The following is an 18,377-nucleotide window of genomic DNA, read 5'->3' as shown; positions in this document are numbered from 1 at the left end:
AGAGAACGAGAGAAGAGGGAGGGACTCATTTACAGTCAGCTATTCACAACTCACACATTAGAGCAGGGTTCCCCAACTGGGTTCCTGAATTTGGCCCGTGGGTGATTTGATTTGGCCCCCCAAGTTTCCTGAGCAATGAAAAAATAAGCAAATCAGCTCCAAGTGATTTTAATTTGGGGAATCTGTTCCAAAGTATTCCCACTCATAATAGAGGGGATATACTACTGTATGTGATCTTATACAATGTAAGCAAGGTTTGAAAAGATTATGGTTTAGTCAACTAATATGTCTGTTTGGGATTCTTGTCAATTTGCAGTCTACAAATTATTAGGAATTATGTTCCGGCCCTCTGACGATCCACTCAAGAAAAAAATCGACCCGCGGCTAAATCTAGTTGACGAGAGTATTGAAGAGAAAAAGAGAGTAGCAGGGTATCGCCCAAAACCTAACTTGAGATCCAGTTGCATAACCATTGACATCAATGCATGATTTACACAGTCTTCCAAGTTAAATGTGTTCAATTTCATGTTTGAATTCTGCTCTTTGTGACACTAGCATTAAACTGTAGCTACCTCTGCTGCAGGGCAAGTGGGCTGGGTTCTCTGAGGCTCTGGTGGTCCGCCTTCTCCTCGATGTCCTCCACACTCTTCAGCAGCTGCTCCTTCCTCTGCCTGAAGGAGCTCCACAGCGCTCCTAGAGCCTCTGCCTCGCTTTGCTTGGTTCCCACCAGGTTCCTCACCATGTCTAGCTCTCCGCTGAGACCATCAGCCAGCGCCCGGCACGACGTCCGGGTACCTCCCTCTGCAGTGCTGCTCACCACGTGTAGGTGGCCTTCAAATCAAATCAAAACTTGATTTGTATAACACGGCATACAATGTAGCGATACAAAGTGCAGGGCAGCAATACAATTCAGAGGAACAAATACATCAAATAAATAGTAAGAAATGAAATCAATCATAAAAATACCTTTACAGAGGCTGCTGTCCAAGCTGGCTGCCAGGTTCTCCAGTCTGCTGATGTCTGGGACGATGGCCTCCAGTTCTCGCTGCAGCTCTTCCACCCGACCCCGGTCCCAGCTCCCTGCGCTCTCCACTGTTTGCCTCAGACCTTGTAGTAGCCCTGCAGCTGCACCGTGGGTCTGTAGGAAGGGAGGCATAAGACAGGCTGTGTTTTTTAACTCCAACATGTTAACCCCTTACAATCTATTTAACAACTTTTGAATGACCTTAACTCTTACCTTAACCCTGACCCTAACCTTACCCCTAAACCTAACCCTAACCATATTCCTATTTATTGAATGTTTACTCAAACAGGTTTCAGCAACATCTGGGTACTCGGAAATGATGACCAAGAAAGGACGCAGGACTAAGGCAAGCTAGCCAGCCAAAGCTTACCTTAACATGCAGTCTGGTCATGTTGTCGGACCTATGCCGCCCTATTCAGCCTATATCTTACCTCCAGCAAGGCCTCTAGATTCTCCAAGCAGTCCAGCCGGACTTCAGCCAGCTGCTGGGCCTCCAGGTAGGGCTGTAGGCAGCTCCCCTGCCTCCCCTGGAGGAGCTGAGCATCTTGGGGATCACACGAGGCACACAGACCCTCTGTCTGAAGCTCTAGGCTCTCCCTCACACCGCTCTGCTTCTGAAGTGCAGCCAGAGTCTCCTACAGAAGACCATATAGGATGCAGAGGAGTAGGAAGAGGAGATATATGTCATATATAACACTGTTATTACAGATATCTTACAGTAGAACAGACAAACAAAAAAAAACATTATTGACCAGTTGACCGTAGTTCGTACCTTGACTTGGGCCACAGCAGGCTGCAGGTCAGTGATGTTGACCTGGGAAGCTGAGTGTAGGTTGGAGAGGAGCGTCTCACTCCACTGAGAAAACGTATGTAGGGCCTGGTCAAACTGCTCCACCTGGGACAGGTGGCTCTGGAGCTCCTGGATTCTGTACAGTATGCAAATAACAGAAAAATCTATCAACTGTGTGCTGTGCAGTACTAGTAAGACCTAATTGTGTTGGAAATGTGATGTGACAAAACAGACTTGATTTGGAAGACGTACAGGATCCATCTGCCAACAACGACAGTCTGTAGTAGTATAGTGAATAGGGTGCCATTTTGGAGGCAGCCTGATTGAATCAATGTGTTACTGCTGAACCGAGCGACAAACACACCATGTTCTGACTGACCTGTGAGGGATGAGTTCATTCTGGGAGCTCCATCTCTTCTTCAGCTGCTCCAGGTCCTCTCTAAGCTCCCTTGCCCGCTCCACTGGAGCAGTGGGGTACAGAGATGTTCCTAAGGTCACCAGGCCAGTATGGAGGGGCTCCAGAGACACCACCTCATACTGCAAATCCTACAGAAGACAAGCTTTTGTTGAGCATCTACTCCAGCAAGCCTTTCAACAAAATGATTTCCCAGACAGAGATGAAATCTAGTTCTGGACCAATAAAAACCTTTAATGGAGAATCTTCAGGCTTAATCTGTCTCGGAAACGGGCCCTAATTACATATGGAAGCGTGTGCAGGATCAGTCCAGGAACATAAATTCAAAATGGATGAATTTACAGTACCTGCAAGTCTCGCAGCTCACTCTGTAGCTTTGTTTTATCTGCAGGCAGGCAATGGCTCTCAGGTTTGGATGTAGACTCACATCTCTCCAAGCAGGATATGAAGCTAGAACGATCCTTCTCATACCTGAAACAAAGTATCCAAGTTTAAAGATCCAATGCAGACATTTTTATCTCAATATCAAATCATTTCTGGGTAACAATTAAGCACCCTGCCGTGATTGTTTTCAATTAAAATGGTCAAAAAGAAACAAAAATAGCTTCTTAGCAAAGATCAATTTCTCAAGCAAGATTTTGCTAGGGCTGTCTGGGAGTGGTCTGAGGTGGGAGGGGAAAACTGAAAACTAGCTGTTATTGGCAGAGAGGTTTGGAACTCTCTTTCTTATTGGTCAAACAAATGTACCAAAATTCAATCCCACCAAAACAGGATGACATTTCAGGCAGTCTTTTCAAACAGCGCTTACACTAAAAGTGCATTATCATAATTTTCACAGTTTCCTAGTATTATGCCAACCTAGGGCTGTGGCGGTCATGAAGTTTTGTCAGCCGGTGATTGTCAAGCAAATAACTGTCGGTCTCACGGTAATTGACCATTAATTAACACATTTAGCATCTCCTGGCTTCCACAAGCCACTGATGCAGACCTTTGGAACATCTACATTTTAAAAGTCTAATAAATCCATGTAATATAGCCTACACCTTCAGAATAAATCCCGTATTTATTTTAGACAGGTCTAAAGAAGCATGATATGAAGAAAATGTACTCTATTTCAGAAGAACAGAATAGCATACTCTGATACTCTGAATTGTCCTTATGTTATGTCCTGATCTGGCTATGCCAAATGGCTGAGGGCTACACTATTTCATTTAACAGACAAGATTTGCTTAGAATTCATTATTTTATAGTATGAAGAATACAACTGAACAAAGCTGAATAAAATAAATATATTTTCTCCAAACGATTTGAGGGAGTGCGCACATACGGCTATTCTGTGTTCAGCGGTTAACCAAGAAATAGGTATTCCTATATGCCTTATTTAGAGTTTTTATTGTAACATTAGTTGTTCTACAAACATTGGGCTATATGTTTTGATTTTTAATACATTATAAGGCTGCATGATGCGACTCTAACGATGATTTGAAAAAAGTTGTTTGAAAGGCATGAGCTCTGCTCAGTCACTCATTCACAATTTGACAAGCACTTGATAATGCCTAGAATTTCACGGCGGCATCCCCTTTGCGTGGCCATAATGCACCCTAAAAAAATGCATTCTTTTTGTGGCCGGTGGCCGTTGTGCACTTCTCCCTGAGTGCTGCAGGCTCCATCATGTGATTGGGTCTTTCTCACAGGCTACAAGCGAAGACAGACACATTGGGGATGCAACTGCGCAAGCCCTTATCCAATTCCGAGGTGCATATTTAAGATATTGGAAGAACTGTCCACATTTACTTTTCTTCAGCCAACAAGATGAGTAGGCCTAACGAACAGCAAAAACTCTAGCCTATGTCAATCTACTATCCCCCACAGAACAAAAGTCAACCTATTCTATTCTGTCCAATAAATAAATATTCCAAACATAGTCTGGGACAGTTGTGGGATGCGATAGATCCCAAATTAATACAACCACTAGCATCAAAAAAACTTTTTTACGCAATGAGCCTGACACAACAGATCAAATGTTGATCAACTATTAGGCTATTTCTTCACATTATAAGCACAGCAATGCGCACATGGTATTCGGCTATAAGCGCAAATGTTCCATTTGTGGAAAACACCATTATTAAAAGTGACAGCAAATGCAATTATGCATGTAATTCTTTTATTAAAAAGGTGCATTTTTATGGTGAAAATTATCCTCCCCAAACTTGAAACTCAAACTTGAAACTTGACTATCCTACCGATCCTCGACTTCGGCGATGTCATCTACAAAATAGCTTCCAATACTCTACTCAGCAAACTGGATGCAGTTTATCACAGTGCCATCCGTTTTGTTACTAAAGCACCTTATACGACCCACCACTGCGACCTGTATGCCCTAGTCGGCTGGCCCTCGCTACATGTTCGTCGTCAGACCCACTGGCTCCAGGTCATCTACAAGGCTATGCTAGGTAAAGTGCCGCCTTATCTCAGTTCACTGGTCACGATGGCTACACCCACCCGTAGCACGCGCTCCAGCAGGTGTATCTCACTGATCATCCCTAAAGCCAAAACCTCATTTGGACGCCTTTCCTTCCAGTTCTCTGCTGCCTGCGACTGGAACGAATTGCAAAAATCTCTGAAGTTGGACACTTTTATCTCCCTCAACAACATCTGTAAACTACCCACCCAATTTACCTACCTCACCCCCCATACTGCTTTTATTTATTTACTTTTCTGCTCTTTTGCACACCAGTATCTCTTCTTCCACATGATCATCTGATGATTTATCACTCCAGTGTTAATCTGCTAAATTGTAATTATTCGATTTATTGCCTACCTCATGCCTTTTGCACACATTGTATATAGATTCTCTTTTTTTCTACCATGTTATTGACTTGTTTATTGTTTACTCCATGTGTAACTCTGTGTTGTTGTCTGTTCACACTGCTATGCTTTATCATGGCCAGGTCGCAGTTGCAAATGAGAACTTGTTCTCAACTAGCCTACCTGGTTAAATAAAGGTGAAATAAAAATAATTTAAAAAAAGCGCTGCTTTTGTATGCCACTTGGGCTCTACACCCCTTGTAAAGCGGATTAATGTGCTTCATTTTAAGAAGTTTTAAGAACCTTATTAAAACATATAGGCCTATTTGCTAGGCTACATGACTATGATTAGAAAAAGACGGGGAAAAACGTATTGTTTCTTATGCGCTAGGTCAGCAGAGTCAATCACCACCTTCCGGAGACACCTGAAACCCCACCTCTTTAAGGAATACCTAGGATAGGATAACGTAATCCTTCTAACCCCCCCCCCCCCCCCTTAAAAGAGTTAGATGCACTATTGTAAAGTGGTTGTTCCACTGGATATCATAAGGTGAATGCACCAATTTGTAAGTCGCTCTGGATAAGAGCGTCTGCTAAATGACTTAAATGTAATGTAAATGTTATGCTGGGCATCATTCACAAGTGATAATATATAAGTGATAGGCTAATATTGTCACCCATCAGACTATTCTTAATTATTGTCTTTACGTATACTAAATAATATATGTGTGAAATTTGTTTTGATTTAGAATGAACCATTATCATGCACCTGTATCAAAACAGGCTCAGCGGGGGGGGAAAAACATGTCATCTATGTAATTAAATAGCGAATGGCGGACGCTTTTCCCCGTGTGTCACGCCCTGACCGTAGAGAGCCCTTGGTTTTCTATGGTGTAGTAGGTCAGGGCGTGACTAGGGGGTGATCTAGTATATCTGTTTCTATGTTGGTGCTAATGTGGTTCCCAATTAGAGGCAGCTGTTTATCGTTGCCTCTGATTGGGGATCATATTAGGGTAGCTATTTCCCCACCTGTGTTTTGTGGGATATTGTTTGTGTTTTGTGCTTGTGTACCACGTAGTCACGTTTAGTTGCCCGTTTATTTGATGTATTGTATTTTCTTTAAGTTTCACTTTGCAATAAATATGTGGAACTCAACATCCGCTGCGCCTTGGTCCCGTTCTTACGACAACCGTGACATCGTGGTTTATTTTCATGCTAGCCAGGTAGGCTATACTCCTGTTGTAAATATAAGCAATGTGCTTAATATCAGGAAAGTTGAGAAATAAATACAGTAGGCCTAGTCTATAGAAAGCTGATCCTCCTATTTTTAGTAGAGGCCATCACTCTTGTTTTCTCTCGCAATTGCATAGCCTATATATTGCGCAATATGAGATCATGGGCTCTCATGAAGTGTTTGATTAGATATTCGAATACATTTGCATCGATGTCAGAGTGATTAGAGGGACAATAGAGTGCTGAGTACCAGGCAGTTAGCAAGTTTGGTAGGCTACTAATGACCACCAGCAGCATCCGAGCTTGGAGAAGCCTAATTACTGTGAATAAACGGTCACGTGGAATTTTACCTCCTTCATGACTCGTGACTGCCGGTGTGGCGGTAATACGGTCACTGCAACAGCCCTATTCCAACCTCAGGGTGGAAATATATACAGTTGAAGTCAGAAGTTTACATACACTTAGGTTGGAGTCATTAAAACTCGTTATTCAACCACTCCACAAATTTCTTGTTAACAAACTATAGTTTTGGCAAGTCGGTTAGGAGAGCTAGTTTGTGCATGATACAAGTAATTTTTCAAACAATTGTTTACACACAGATTATTTCACAATTCCAGTGGGTCAGAAGTGTACATACACTAAGTTGACTGTTCCTTTAAACACCTTAGAAAATGCCATGGTTTTAGAAGCTTCTGATATGCTAATTGACATCATTTCAAATCAAATCAAATCAAATTTCTTATTTGAGTCAATTGGAGGTGTATCTGTGGATGTATTTCAACCCCTTCCTTCAAACGCAGTGCCTCTTTGGTTGACATCATGGAAAAATCTAAAGAAATCAGCCAAGACCTCAGAAAAAAAATTGTAGACCTCCACAAGTCTGCTTCATCTTTGGGAGCAATTTCCAAACGTCTGAAGGTACCACGTTCATCTGTACAAACAATAGTACGCAAGTATAAACACCATGGAACCACGCAGCCATCATACCGCTCAAAAAGGAGACGTGTTCTGTCTCCTAGAGATGAACATACTTTGGTGCGAAAAGTGCAAATCAATCCCAGAACAACAGCAAAGGACTTTGTGAAGATGCTGGAGGAAACGGCTACAAAAGTATCTATATCCAGAGTAAACAAGTCCTATATCGACATAACCTGAAAGGCCGCTCAGCAAGGAAGAAGTCACTGCTCTAAAACCGCCATAAAAAAGCCAGACTACGGTTTGCAACTGCACATGGGGACAAAGATCGTACTTTTCTCTCTACTATTATTCTGACATTTCACATTCTTAAAATAAAGTGGTGATCCTATCTGACCTAAAACAGGGAATTTTTACTGGGATTAAATGTCAGGAATTGTGAAAAACTTAGTTTAAATGTATCGGTCTAAGGTGTATGTAAACTTCCGACTTCAACTGTATAAAACATGTGTTTGACTGCACTGGGCCTTTAAGAACAAGAGGGACACTTAAAAAATGTACAAAAACTAGAGTTTCAGAGCTAAAAGCCCAGTTTCCCGGATTCATACTAAGCCTAGTTTTAGACTAAAAAGCACTTTCAATGGAGGTTCTTTAGATGCTTTTAATCGAGGACTATCCATCATCTGTGTCCGGAAAAACCTGCCCAAAATGTCTCCCTCCAGCCCAGCCTTCCTACTTTTGCCATAGAGACAGCAGTTTCTCCAGTGTGTTCTGTTTGTCCTTGGCCTGCCGTAGACTCTGGTCGTAGCTGGTCTGTAGAGCAGCCACGGCCCTCTCAGCCTGCTCCCTGTCACTGAGTCTACGTGCCCCAGCAGACAGGGACAAGAAGGCTGCCTTCAGCCTCTCCAAGCTCTGGCACACATCCTGGGGGATAGAAAGCAAGAACCACATAATGAAATGGAACATTTTACTAATACAACACCATATATTATATATAGCGCTGCAAATACAACACTAGGGAAAAGACAGCGAGACAATATTGCCAGTCAAATGGCAGAACCTCATAGGTGGCAGTGTGCCAGGGAGGTGATCTGAATGTACAACCTTAAAGCTAAAAATGTGTATCTCCGAGGAGAAGAAACAGTAGAGGGAGTCAATTGTGGTCTTATGTCTGAAATGAAATTAAGATAATGAACTAGCCTAAGTAAGTAATTAAATAAGTAGTTAGTAAGATACTAACTACTTAATAAGTAGTTAGTAAGATATCGTAATGATGAAACCAGTGTGAATGAAAGACATACCATGTGGTTCTGGAGTCCTTTGTAGGTCTCTGACGAGGAGGTACAGGAAGTGACAGGATGGTCCAGTTTCTCGTGGAGATCACCAAGAGTTGTTTGGGCCTTTAATTAAAATAATTCAGAAAATCATTGACTTTGACATTCATCATCTGCTCCAACACCTTTAAAGGAATACTTCGGGATTTTGGCAATGAGGCCCTTTATCTACTTCCCTGAGTCAGCAGATACCCATAAACGTCTAGTCATTGCGCTAACGCTAGTTAGCATTGGCTCACGAAACTACCTCTAACGTCCTTCATGCTGGACACAGAGACATAAAAATGGTATCCACGAGTTCATCTGACTCTGTGGAAGCAGATTAAAGGCCTCCATGGCAAAATCTCAAAGTATCCTTTTAAGGGATATTTTAATTGATTCTAGAGGTGACATATAGGTAGCTAGTGGTAATTCCAGCAGTGGTGTCTCGTTCTCCCGAGGTGACTCGAAGTAACGAAGACTCTTTCTGTCAGTCGTACCTCTTCAAGGCTGGTGTGGAAGCGGTGCTGTGTGGAGGAGCTCTCCTGTAGCTGTCCATTTAACTGGTCTACACTCTCTCTCAGCTCCTCCCAGTACCTGAAGATGAAAAGATAATACACTGCAACTTTTTGTAGGACAACGTAAAAGGTAAACACATAGGTTCAAATCAAATCAAATCACATTTTATTGGTCACATACACATGTTTAGCAGATGTTATCGCGGGTGTAGCGAAATGCTTGTAAAAGGTTCCAGAACAAGATGTCAATATATACTCAGTGGCCAGTATATTAGGTATACCGATCTACACTGAGTGTATAAAACATTAGGAACATCTGCTCTTTCCATGACATAGACTGACGAGGTGAATCCAGGTGAAAGCTATGATCCCTTATTGATGTCACTTGTTAAATCCACTTCAATCAGTGTAGATGAAGGGGAGGAGACAGGTTAAAGAAGGGTTTTGAAGCCTTGAGACAATTGAGACATGGATTGTGTCTGTGTGCCATTCAGAGGGTGAATGGGCAAGACAAAAGATGTAAGTGCCTTTGAACGGGGTATGGTAGTAGGTGTCAGGCTCACTGGTATGAGTGTGCCAAGAACTGCAACGCTGCTGGGTTTCTTCATGCTCACAGTTTCCAGTGTGTATCAAGAATAGTCCACCACCCAAAGGGTATCCAACTTGACACAACTGTGGGAAGCATTGGAGTCAACATGGGCCAGCATCCCTGTGGAACGCTTTCCACACCTTGTAGAGTCCATGCCCCAACGAATTGACGATGTTCTGAGAGCAAAACGGGTGCAACTCAATTTTATGAATGTACTAATGTTTTGTACACTCAGTGTAGTACCAGGTCGGACCACCTTTTGCGTCCAGAACCGCCCTACTGTATATTCTTTGGGGAATGGATTGTACAAGGTGTGGCGTTCAAACGTTGCTCAATTGGTATCAAGGGACCTAACGTGTGCCAGGAAAACATTCCCCACACCATTACACCACCGCCACCAGCCTGTAACGCCATCGACTCATGCTGCTTACAAAACAATTATTTTTGTTAAAAACATTACATTAACATTTCTGTAACTTAGCAGATGCTCTTATCCAGATAAATGCACATTTACATCGCATTTAGATTTTTACAGTCAGTGCATTCAACCAAGGTAGGTAAAAACATCCACAAATCAGTACCTGCCAATCTGGGTGAGCCGGGCCTTGATGCGGGCTGCCTCCCCAGAGGAGATAAACTTGGCCAGAGCCTGGGAGTCTGCCTCTAGCTGGGAGAACACCTCCGCCCTGTCCCCCAGCTCCACACCCACCGCCTGGGAGGAGAGGGTAGGATAGAGATTGTTAGGCGACTAAATGCTAACGCTGATTCATTATCACTTTTCTCAAATGTCAGATCAATAACAAAGGTTTTACTGTTGGAATGGGGTCATTCAAGTTAAGTTATGAGTGCTCTGTTGAAATGATCTGTCCCGGATTTGGATCAAAGATGGAAAATCTTCTAAGCAATCAACATGTAGTGCATACGGTCTCGGGAAAACGGGCTGAAACATACATGAAATGCAGAGGTTGCTGACAGTACCTTGACTGTGTTGATCTGTTGTCCAAGTGGAGCAGCAGAACTCTTTAGAGCATCCAGCTCTTTCTCCTTCTCAGAGATCCACGAGGAGAAGGCCTCAAACTCTGTCCCGAACCGGTCCCACTGAGTCTTCATCCCATCAAGGGCCTTGACACTTGAAAAGGAGAACGATTAATTTAGCTCAGTGATTCTCAGCTGGTAGACCGGGAGGTTTTGAATAGGTCGCAGGTGTCAGACTTTTTATTTATGTATTTTTTTGCTGGGATGAAAAAATACTCGGTCTGAACTTTCATGACTAATAACACGTATAATGTGTGTAGAAATTATAATGAAACTACATTTTACAATCATTTAATCTCTGAAAACTATTTTTCTTCAATCACCGTATTTTCAATATAAGCATATTCTGTTGATTTTGTGGTCTCAAACCAGTGAGTTTACCAATGTTCTTCATTAAGAATATGATTAACATTTACTGTCAAAATAGTACACTATCTTTCCCAGTGCATAACATTTGAATGAAAATGTGATGCGAATATTGGGTCGCGACTGAGACAACCCGGTTCAATTTGGGTCTTGAGGGAAAACCAGTTGTGAACCACTAATATAATAAAACTATGTAGGTAGACAACACAACAAATAGAACTCAGGGCCCGTATTCATAAAGTCTCTCAGAGTAGAAGTGCTGATCTAGGGTCATGTTCTCCTTGTCCATGTAATGCTAATCATTATTATCTAAAAGACAAAACTGATTCTAGATTAGCACTCCTACTACGAGAGCGTTTATGAATACAGGCCCAGATCAGAACCTCGACTAGGAGGTGTTGTATTACTCTTTCTTGAGGCCAGCCTCCACTTTGTCCAGTTGTTCACTGAGGGAGCGGGCTTGCTTCTGTAGCAGGGTGCTGTTCTTTGGGCCGAGCTGGATCTCTGCTGCCTTCCTTAACAAGGTGTTCACCGTGGAGGCTTCTGCGTCACTCTGCTTTAAAAGGACCTGTTATGACAATGGAGAATGTGAGAGTCGTAATGTCACTGACCCGTTGTGATATGACTAAGTTGAATTATTCTTGAAAGGTTTTAAAATCTTAATTTCACATCTCAACATGTAGCCCGAATAGCAAACCTTTGATGTAAAGACATGATACAGCCCTGACAACTGTCAACTATCCTTCAAAAGTGTCAAATGCCACACTAAAATGTTCACAAAATGTACTTCTCACTCACCCTGGCCTGGTCCAGATCAGTAGCCAGGCTCTCTGGGCTGCTGTAGTTGAGGTCTCTGTCCACGACAGAGCGGGCCCTTGTGACAAACTCCTGCACTGCCCTCTGCTGGCTGTCAAACTCCTGCCACGAAGACAGGGTCACCTGGGGGACAAACAGAGACATTCAATACACAGACACCCTGACACCTGGGGACAAACAGGGACACACAGGTAATAGACAGATGAACAAATGGGGACGGTCAGTACACTTATTAACACCCTGATATGGTCTGCATTGTTACATCTTGAGTAGACAGGTTATTTTTAATCCACAGCAAAAATACCACAGGTAAAGATAGTCCTGGACTAAGAAGCACTTTTAATGGACAATCTCAATTAAATACGCTTTTAAGTCCAGAACTAAGGTTAATCTGTGTCTAGGAAACTGACCCTAAGGCTCTGGAACACTGTGCAAGAGGATTTCCAATAACCCCAGACAGTACATTCTGGTGAGAGAGGTCACCTCTAACTCCTGCTCCTGTGAGTCCATGGTGTGGTCCATCTTGCCGAGTGTTGTCTCCAGACTCTGTAGGTCCTGCTGTAAGGTCTCCCCCAGCCCCTCCTCAGCCTGTAGCTGGTGGCCCCTGGTGATCTGCTGCTGCACATCCTTTCTCTTCATCCGCAGACGCTTCAGCTGTTGCTGCACACAGACAAGAGACAATCAAGGTGTAAGTGTTGGAATGTCATGCTTTACATGTCACATACTGTATTACTGTTTGAAAAAAGGATGCATCGACTGTTCAGTATGACAAGAAAAATGACATTTCCAACAACCACAAAAAACATAATTTTCTTTAATGAATACAATGTAAAGTTCCAACAGCCAGGGCAACGTTTGTTGCTCCAACTCAATCTTTTTACATCGCATAAACCTTTGAGAGTAGCTCAATCTAATCAGAAGCAATGTGCGGCCAGTTATCCATCTAACATAGACAGCCAGTGGTGCTCCACTCCAGTCCGACTTACCTGGTGAACCTGGAGCAGTTGCTGGGCCTCCCTGACAGTCTCAGAGTCCAGTATCCTGGTCACTTCCTGGTGTACCTCCTGCTGACCCTGCACCAGCTCATCCAGCGTTCCACGCACCTCCTCCCTGAACTGCACACAGTCCCCCACCGCCAGCACCAACTTCTCAGACTGGGAGACAAAAACACAAGAGAATATTTTTTAATTTTTTTATTGAATTCCCATTTCCAAACAAAACAAATGCAGGACTTAAACATGGACAAACATGACTTAGACACCAAAAAATACTGAGATACCTCACATTCAAACCAAGGTGCAAGAACAGTGGAGCAAACTAAAGAAGAAAATATATTCAACAACTCTTGGTATAAGGACAATGTAAGTTGGTAAAACAGACTTGGAGACAACACAGAAGAAAGCGTAACAGCCTCACTCAGTGATAAGGAACCCTAGCCGACCCAAACAATCGATAACATATCACCTTAAGGTAGTGATAGTAGTGGATCGATGATGAAACCACAGAGGGAGAGTATCAGGAATGTGGGTACAATATAATGCTGTGGTTCTGACTGTGTGGCCCGGACAAGGGTTATGCTACAGCGCTGGCTACCTGGCTTACAGCATGTTGATTTATATTAGACTATTCTTCAATAAGACAGACTATATTTCATAGAATAATTAAGCTCCAGGATTGATCCAGATAGACACTGCTAGGACCTCTAATGAGGACGACTAATCTGGAGGAGATAGGCTTCTCATGGGACAAACGGTTGCAAAAGACAGACTTCAGCGACAGAAGAGTGTTGCAGCCATAGAGTTCTACATGCAATTCTGACTATGGTTGCAGCCCTATGTCCTACAGTACCTGGGACGACGAGAACTAAGTAAGTAAGTTATGGCATTTCAGCAAGCCATGACACCCAACACCTCAGATTGTTTTGAAATCAATTATTTACTTAGAAACCCATACGATTAGCATGTATGCAACATTATTTTGTATAAATATAACTTGATGTGTGAGAAATGCATCTAATTGATTGCACCCAAATTAGCCATTTTAATTGATAGGATTCATATACTATTCAACAAATATAGTACTTAACATCTGATTTGTAACAAACTTTTTTTTAACAATGAGTAAGACTTGAGGAATTCAAAATAAATGGACAAAAGCCACCAACGGACCCCCCATGCCAATCCCACCATAAAAGCCAGTATACAGTATCAGTTATCTATGTCTGACAAGTAGTATGGAGCTGCGGCTTGGAGTATTGCTTCTTCAACCTATGTAATCTATTCTCAGTGAATTTGCTGATGTTTTTCCCCATCTTCAGAGAAATTAGTCATTGAAGTTGTTAGGTTTATGTTCCATCCTAAATTCTGGTTTCACCAGGTTCTGACCACTAGATGGTGCTGTTCCTGCTATTAGCTTTAAAAAGAAATCTGTTTCTAACTACATACTACAAACAATCTGAGATACTGGGTGTCAAAACTCCTATTCTTTGTGCTTTTCGAGGTGGAACAAACCTTATGTAATGTAATGCCCTTCCCAAGCTTAATTTCCTTACCTCAGTTAGATAGAAGAGGAGGCCCTTGAAGTTGGTGGAAAGTTTATTCAGGGCCCCAGCCTGCCTCTGTGCATCTGTCTCAGAGGAGATCTCTATCAGCACAGCCAGACGGGATTTTAGCCAGCCGAGGTTCCCCTCCTGCAGCTCTGCATCGTTCCTCAGCTCCTGGAGAAGGGAGAGTAAGGTGTCAATGGTTACTGTTCTGTACAGTGTATTTAGCTCAACAGGGTCATAATGAGTAGGGCGCACCATTGAAAAACATTTTGAAAAGGAAAGTCCAGGTATTCCCTCCCTGTTTTAGTCCATTTATGTCAGTTTGGTTCCTAATGAACACGACCCTGATGTACTTAAAACATAAAGTATATGCATTGTCGTACACACAGGGGGACTCCAACTTACTGTAATGGTGGACTTGACCTGTCCGTACTTGCTGGGGTCATTCGCTCGCTTCCTCAGCAGTCTGAGTTGGCTCTCTTTAGACGACAGCCAAGCTGACAGCTCAGAGAACCTGGGATGAAGATGGGCAAAGTATGATCATACTGTATATCTACCCAAAATTTCAGTTTTCATTAGGTTTAAATAGTAAATAGATTAGTGGTTTGTTACAGTGGCGTCATTTCAGCTAAACCTAGGGTATGGCAAAGTGACAGGGTGGGTGTGGTTGAGGAAGGGGGGATCCCCCCACACAATACATTTTTTAAGCTCATTTAATGTATTTCTACACAATTTCAACATTCTAAAACAGCAAAAACCAGCAACATTTACTACAGCCACTATCACCTAGCCTCATTCCCTTCAGTCGATATAGGGGATTTATCATTCTACAAACATACAGCAATTAGCTGCTGCTGCTCACTAGTTTAGTGCCGGGATTAAAAACTCTAGTTTAGTTTCATGTGAAGTCAAACAGCAGTTACCTAGCCATCTACAGCCATCTTCCACCTCTGCACTGTTTTAAGAGAAAAGTTGCGCTGTTCACAGCAGATGCCTCGACTCAATGCGCTCTAAAGACTTCCCACCGCTCAGCCAGCCAGAAAAAAGCCTGCCCTTCTATCCGCTAAACTGCATTTCCCTTTTTAATCAGGATTGGAATGATTTCAGTAGCCTATTTTAAATTGTTGTTGTTGAGCTACGCTACGGTATGGCAACTGCCATACTCTGCCAAACCCAATTGACGCCCCTGGTTTGTTATTAGTCAGTGCATAAATATGGATAGTGAGTAATGAGTGACTACGAAAAGGCAGAAAAGGTCCTTGGACTTGAAACAAAAACAAAACAAAATGATACGTTATGATGATTAATAAGATCATACAAATCATCATCATGACAGTCTTGGATCAGCATCATTTGTGAGGCCTTATTACCTAGTGTTAAAGTCCTTCCACTTGTCAGGGTGATGCATCAGTTTGTGATGGGTGCTGTCTATCTCCTCCCGAAGTTCAGAGTAGGCCTTCTTAGAGCTGTCCAGAGTCTGGTGGGCTGGGTCTCTGTCCGGGAGCTTCTGACACAGTTCCTCCATCAGCTGTAGTCTCTTCTCACACAGAGACTGAGGACCCTTCTCTCTGAAGAAGCCCTGCAGAAAGGTACATTGTTAACGTGACAAACTCTATCACAGGGAGACATCAAGTGCCAAATACATTGACAATCATGAAACAATAACTTATGTCATGAAATGCAATTTCTGAAATATGCACTGTGGGCCAGCACTGTGATTGTGATAGGTTTTATTCTACAGGGTAGAGTGACAGTCCCCACACATTCACTGCCTGATATGGGCCAGATCATGTGATCTCGGCAAAGCAAACTGAGTTGCACCATGCAATAGAGATCACTATTAGATCAGGATGGAGACCACAGCCATCAACCCGTCTCACCCGGTGTTCCTTGACCAGCCTCTCGCTCCCCATGCCAGCCAGGTGTCTGTTCTCCCTGGTCAGCTCTGACTGACACTCCTGAAGGGAGACCATCAGCTTGCTTCCCTCCACCTCTACCTTCAGTTGCAGCAGATGGTAGGGCGCCTCTGTCTGGACATCCTGAGAGAGGGAGGGAAGGAAAGAGGGATGGAGGGAGGGAGGGAGGGAGGGAGGGAGGGAAGGAGGGAGGGAGGGAGGGAGGGAGGGAGGGAGGGAGGGAGGGAGGGAGGGAAAGAAGGAAAGAGTGAGGGACTCTTTCAGTCTCACTGTTAACCTGAACATACTATACAATGCAGTGAAGGTCTATCCAGGACTGACGAAGTGCACAAGACATTGAAGAGGAATTTGATAGGCTTTGAATGATTATGATAGCTAGTACGTGTCCTTTTTGTCAACATGGCACCAACCTTCCAGTGTTTGTGCAGTTTCCTGACTGTCTCTTGCAGAGTCTGCTGCTCCTGCTCTGGCAGGATGTCTGTCAACTCATCACACGCTTTCAGGAACGCATTGAGGACCCGCTGGTCCAACTGCCCAAAGAACTCCTGCAAATATTGACAAATATTTGTCACTGAGATTTTCCTTATGATCCTACCCCTCCTCCCCTTATCTACTGATTCCCTAGACAAGATTAGCCTGGTCCAGGTCTGTTTGTGCTGTGCAGCCAAGTGTGCAGCCATTGTCATGCCAAACATTAAACATAAGAGTTGGCAAGGTCGCACAAACAGATCTGGGACCAGGCTAAGTCCAGATCAAACAACATCTAAAACCCTGGTCCTATCCATGAGCAAGCTCTTGTCTTACTGTGTGTTTTCTGAGCAGGTCTTCTGGGTGGCCTCTCTCCATCAGAGAGGCCTGAGCCACCTTGAGCACCTTCTCCAGCTCGACACGGGACTCATCAAACCTCTTCATTAAGCTGCTGTTGGCCTCCATGTGTTTCCTCCAGTCAGTGGACTCCTTGATCATGGCCTGTGACACACAAATACAGACATACTCACAAGCAGTCTCATCATCACCATCATGTCCTTCAGGGACAGTAAAGTTATTTTGAATTGATTTGGACATGCTGCATAGCGTATCTACATCATTCAGGTGCTCTCTCCCTCACATTATACAGTGCGCTACATACGTTTCCTCTATCAAAACCCCCATGATTTGATTGATCAAGATCGATTATGTTTATTCAGTCATTTCCAAAATTACACACAGCCCTAACCTAACCGTGAAGCCTGCAGTGCCATGTATAGTCATGTCTAGTACCCGTGAGGACGCCTGCAGGTCAACAACTCTCTTCTGCAGCAGGGCCATGTCCATGTGCTGTAGGGTCTTACTGCTGTCCAGGGTTCTCTGGATGCCCTGATGGTTCTTCTCAATCACTGTCAGACACTTCTTACAGCTCTGGGTGAAGGTCACCAGCTCCTGGAAAGGCAGAACCAGGGTAGTAGAGTTTAGAGACTTTGGGTTACTAGTAATAACATAAATGGGTAAATTAAGCAATTTGTTCATGTTAACTAATTAGGCAATTAACTAGTGTTAACTAACGGGTCAAATAATGTTTTAATAAAACGTAACAGCACAGTGTCTTAGGTTCTTCATATATGAGACTTATGTGGAATTATGTTTTGCTTATGTAGAAGTCGGTCTAACACTTTGAACGGCAACCAAAACCTAATCCCTCAAGCACGTTTCATCACTCATTCTATTCAACCCCTGACCCTCCTGATCTCACTTGGCATTTCTGTTTGAAGTCCCCGGGGGCCTCTGAGTCCCTGGAGCAGGTGATGTGGCTAGCCTTCTCCAGAGCCTGGTAGAACCCTGTGATGTTCTTCTCCATCTCCTCCAGAGGGGGAAGCAGTGACTGGGCCTCCCGCAGCAGCGGCAGACACCTCTCCCTTATCTGGTGGAAGGAGGGCACAGGGAGAGAGGGAGTGTTAAGGTCATCTGGAGAGGCATGGCTGATCGGAAAGACTAGGCGATAGACAGAGGTAATCACTGATCTAACAAAGTTGGCTAGGTGAAAGCAGGGCTTCCAGTAAATAACTTTCAGCAATCTAGTAATATCTGATCAATGATTATTCCAAGGAAAGGAGGAGG

The 18,377-nt window shown here is 43.4% G+C and overlaps 1 protein-coding gene across 6 annotated transcripts in view; it reads right to left on the bottom strand.

The window, feature by feature from the left end:
• Positions 1 to 18,377, bottom strand: part of syne1b (spectrin repeat containing, nuclear envelope 1b) — a 145,967-nt gene that overhangs the window by 97,027 nt on the left and 30,563 nt on the right. For all 6 annotated transcript variants that reach the window (XM_055863726.1, XM_055863731.1, XM_055863727.1 and 3 more), the window contains 23 exons: positions 18,013 to 18,180; positions 17,544 to 17,702; positions 17,088 to 17,252; positions 16,694 to 16,828; positions 16,248 to 16,406; positions 15,738 to 15,946; positions 14,773 to 14,881; positions 14,374 to 14,538; positions 12,809 to 12,976; positions 12,306 to 12,482; positions 11,805 to 11,945; positions 11,414 to 11,574; positions 10,584 to 10,734; positions 10,187 to 10,317; positions 8,999 to 9,095; positions 8,487 to 8,585; positions 7,922 to 8,109; positions 2,577 to 2,700; positions 2,194 to 2,360; positions 1,797 to 1,950; positions 1,456 to 1,659; positions 967 to 1,138; positions 573 to 831 (listed from right to left, as the gene is read on the bottom strand). In XM_055863726.1, coding sequence (XP_055719701.1) covers positions 573 to 831; positions 967 to 1,138; positions 1,456 to 1,659; positions 1,797 to 1,950; positions 2,194 to 2,360; positions 2,577 to 2,700; positions 7,922 to 8,109; positions 8,487 to 8,585; positions 8,999 to 9,095; positions 10,187 to 10,317; positions 10,584 to 10,734; positions 11,414 to 11,574; positions 11,805 to 11,945; positions 12,306 to 12,482; positions 12,809 to 12,976; positions 14,374 to 14,538; positions 14,773 to 14,881; positions 15,738 to 15,946; positions 16,248 to 16,406; positions 16,694 to 16,828; positions 17,088 to 17,252; positions 17,544 to 17,702; positions 18,013 to 18,180 — 3,662 coding nt within the window. The remainder of the gene's footprint in view (positions 1 to 572; positions 832 to 966; positions 1,139 to 1,455; positions 1,660 to 1,796; positions 1,951 to 2,193; positions 2,361 to 2,576; positions 2,701 to 7,921; positions 8,110 to 8,486; positions 8,586 to 8,998; positions 9,096 to 10,186; positions 10,318 to 10,583; positions 10,735 to 11,413; positions 11,575 to 11,804; positions 11,946 to 12,305; positions 12,483 to 12,808; positions 12,977 to 14,373; positions 14,539 to 14,772; positions 14,882 to 15,737; positions 15,947 to 16,247; positions 16,407 to 16,693; positions 16,829 to 17,087; positions 17,253 to 17,543; positions 17,703 to 18,012; positions 18,181 to 18,377) is intronic.

Source organism: Salvelinus fontinalis, chromosome 15 (assembly GCF_029448725.1).
Source record: "Salvelinus fontinalis isolate EN_2023a chromosome 15, ASM2944872v1, whole genome shotgun sequence".
In the NCBI taxonomy this organism is placed as follows: domain Eukaryota; kingdom Metazoa; phylum Chordata; class Actinopteri; order Salmoniformes; family Salmonidae; genus Salvelinus; species Salvelinus fontinalis.
This window is presented reverse-complemented; position numbering and strand designations above follow the sequence as displayed.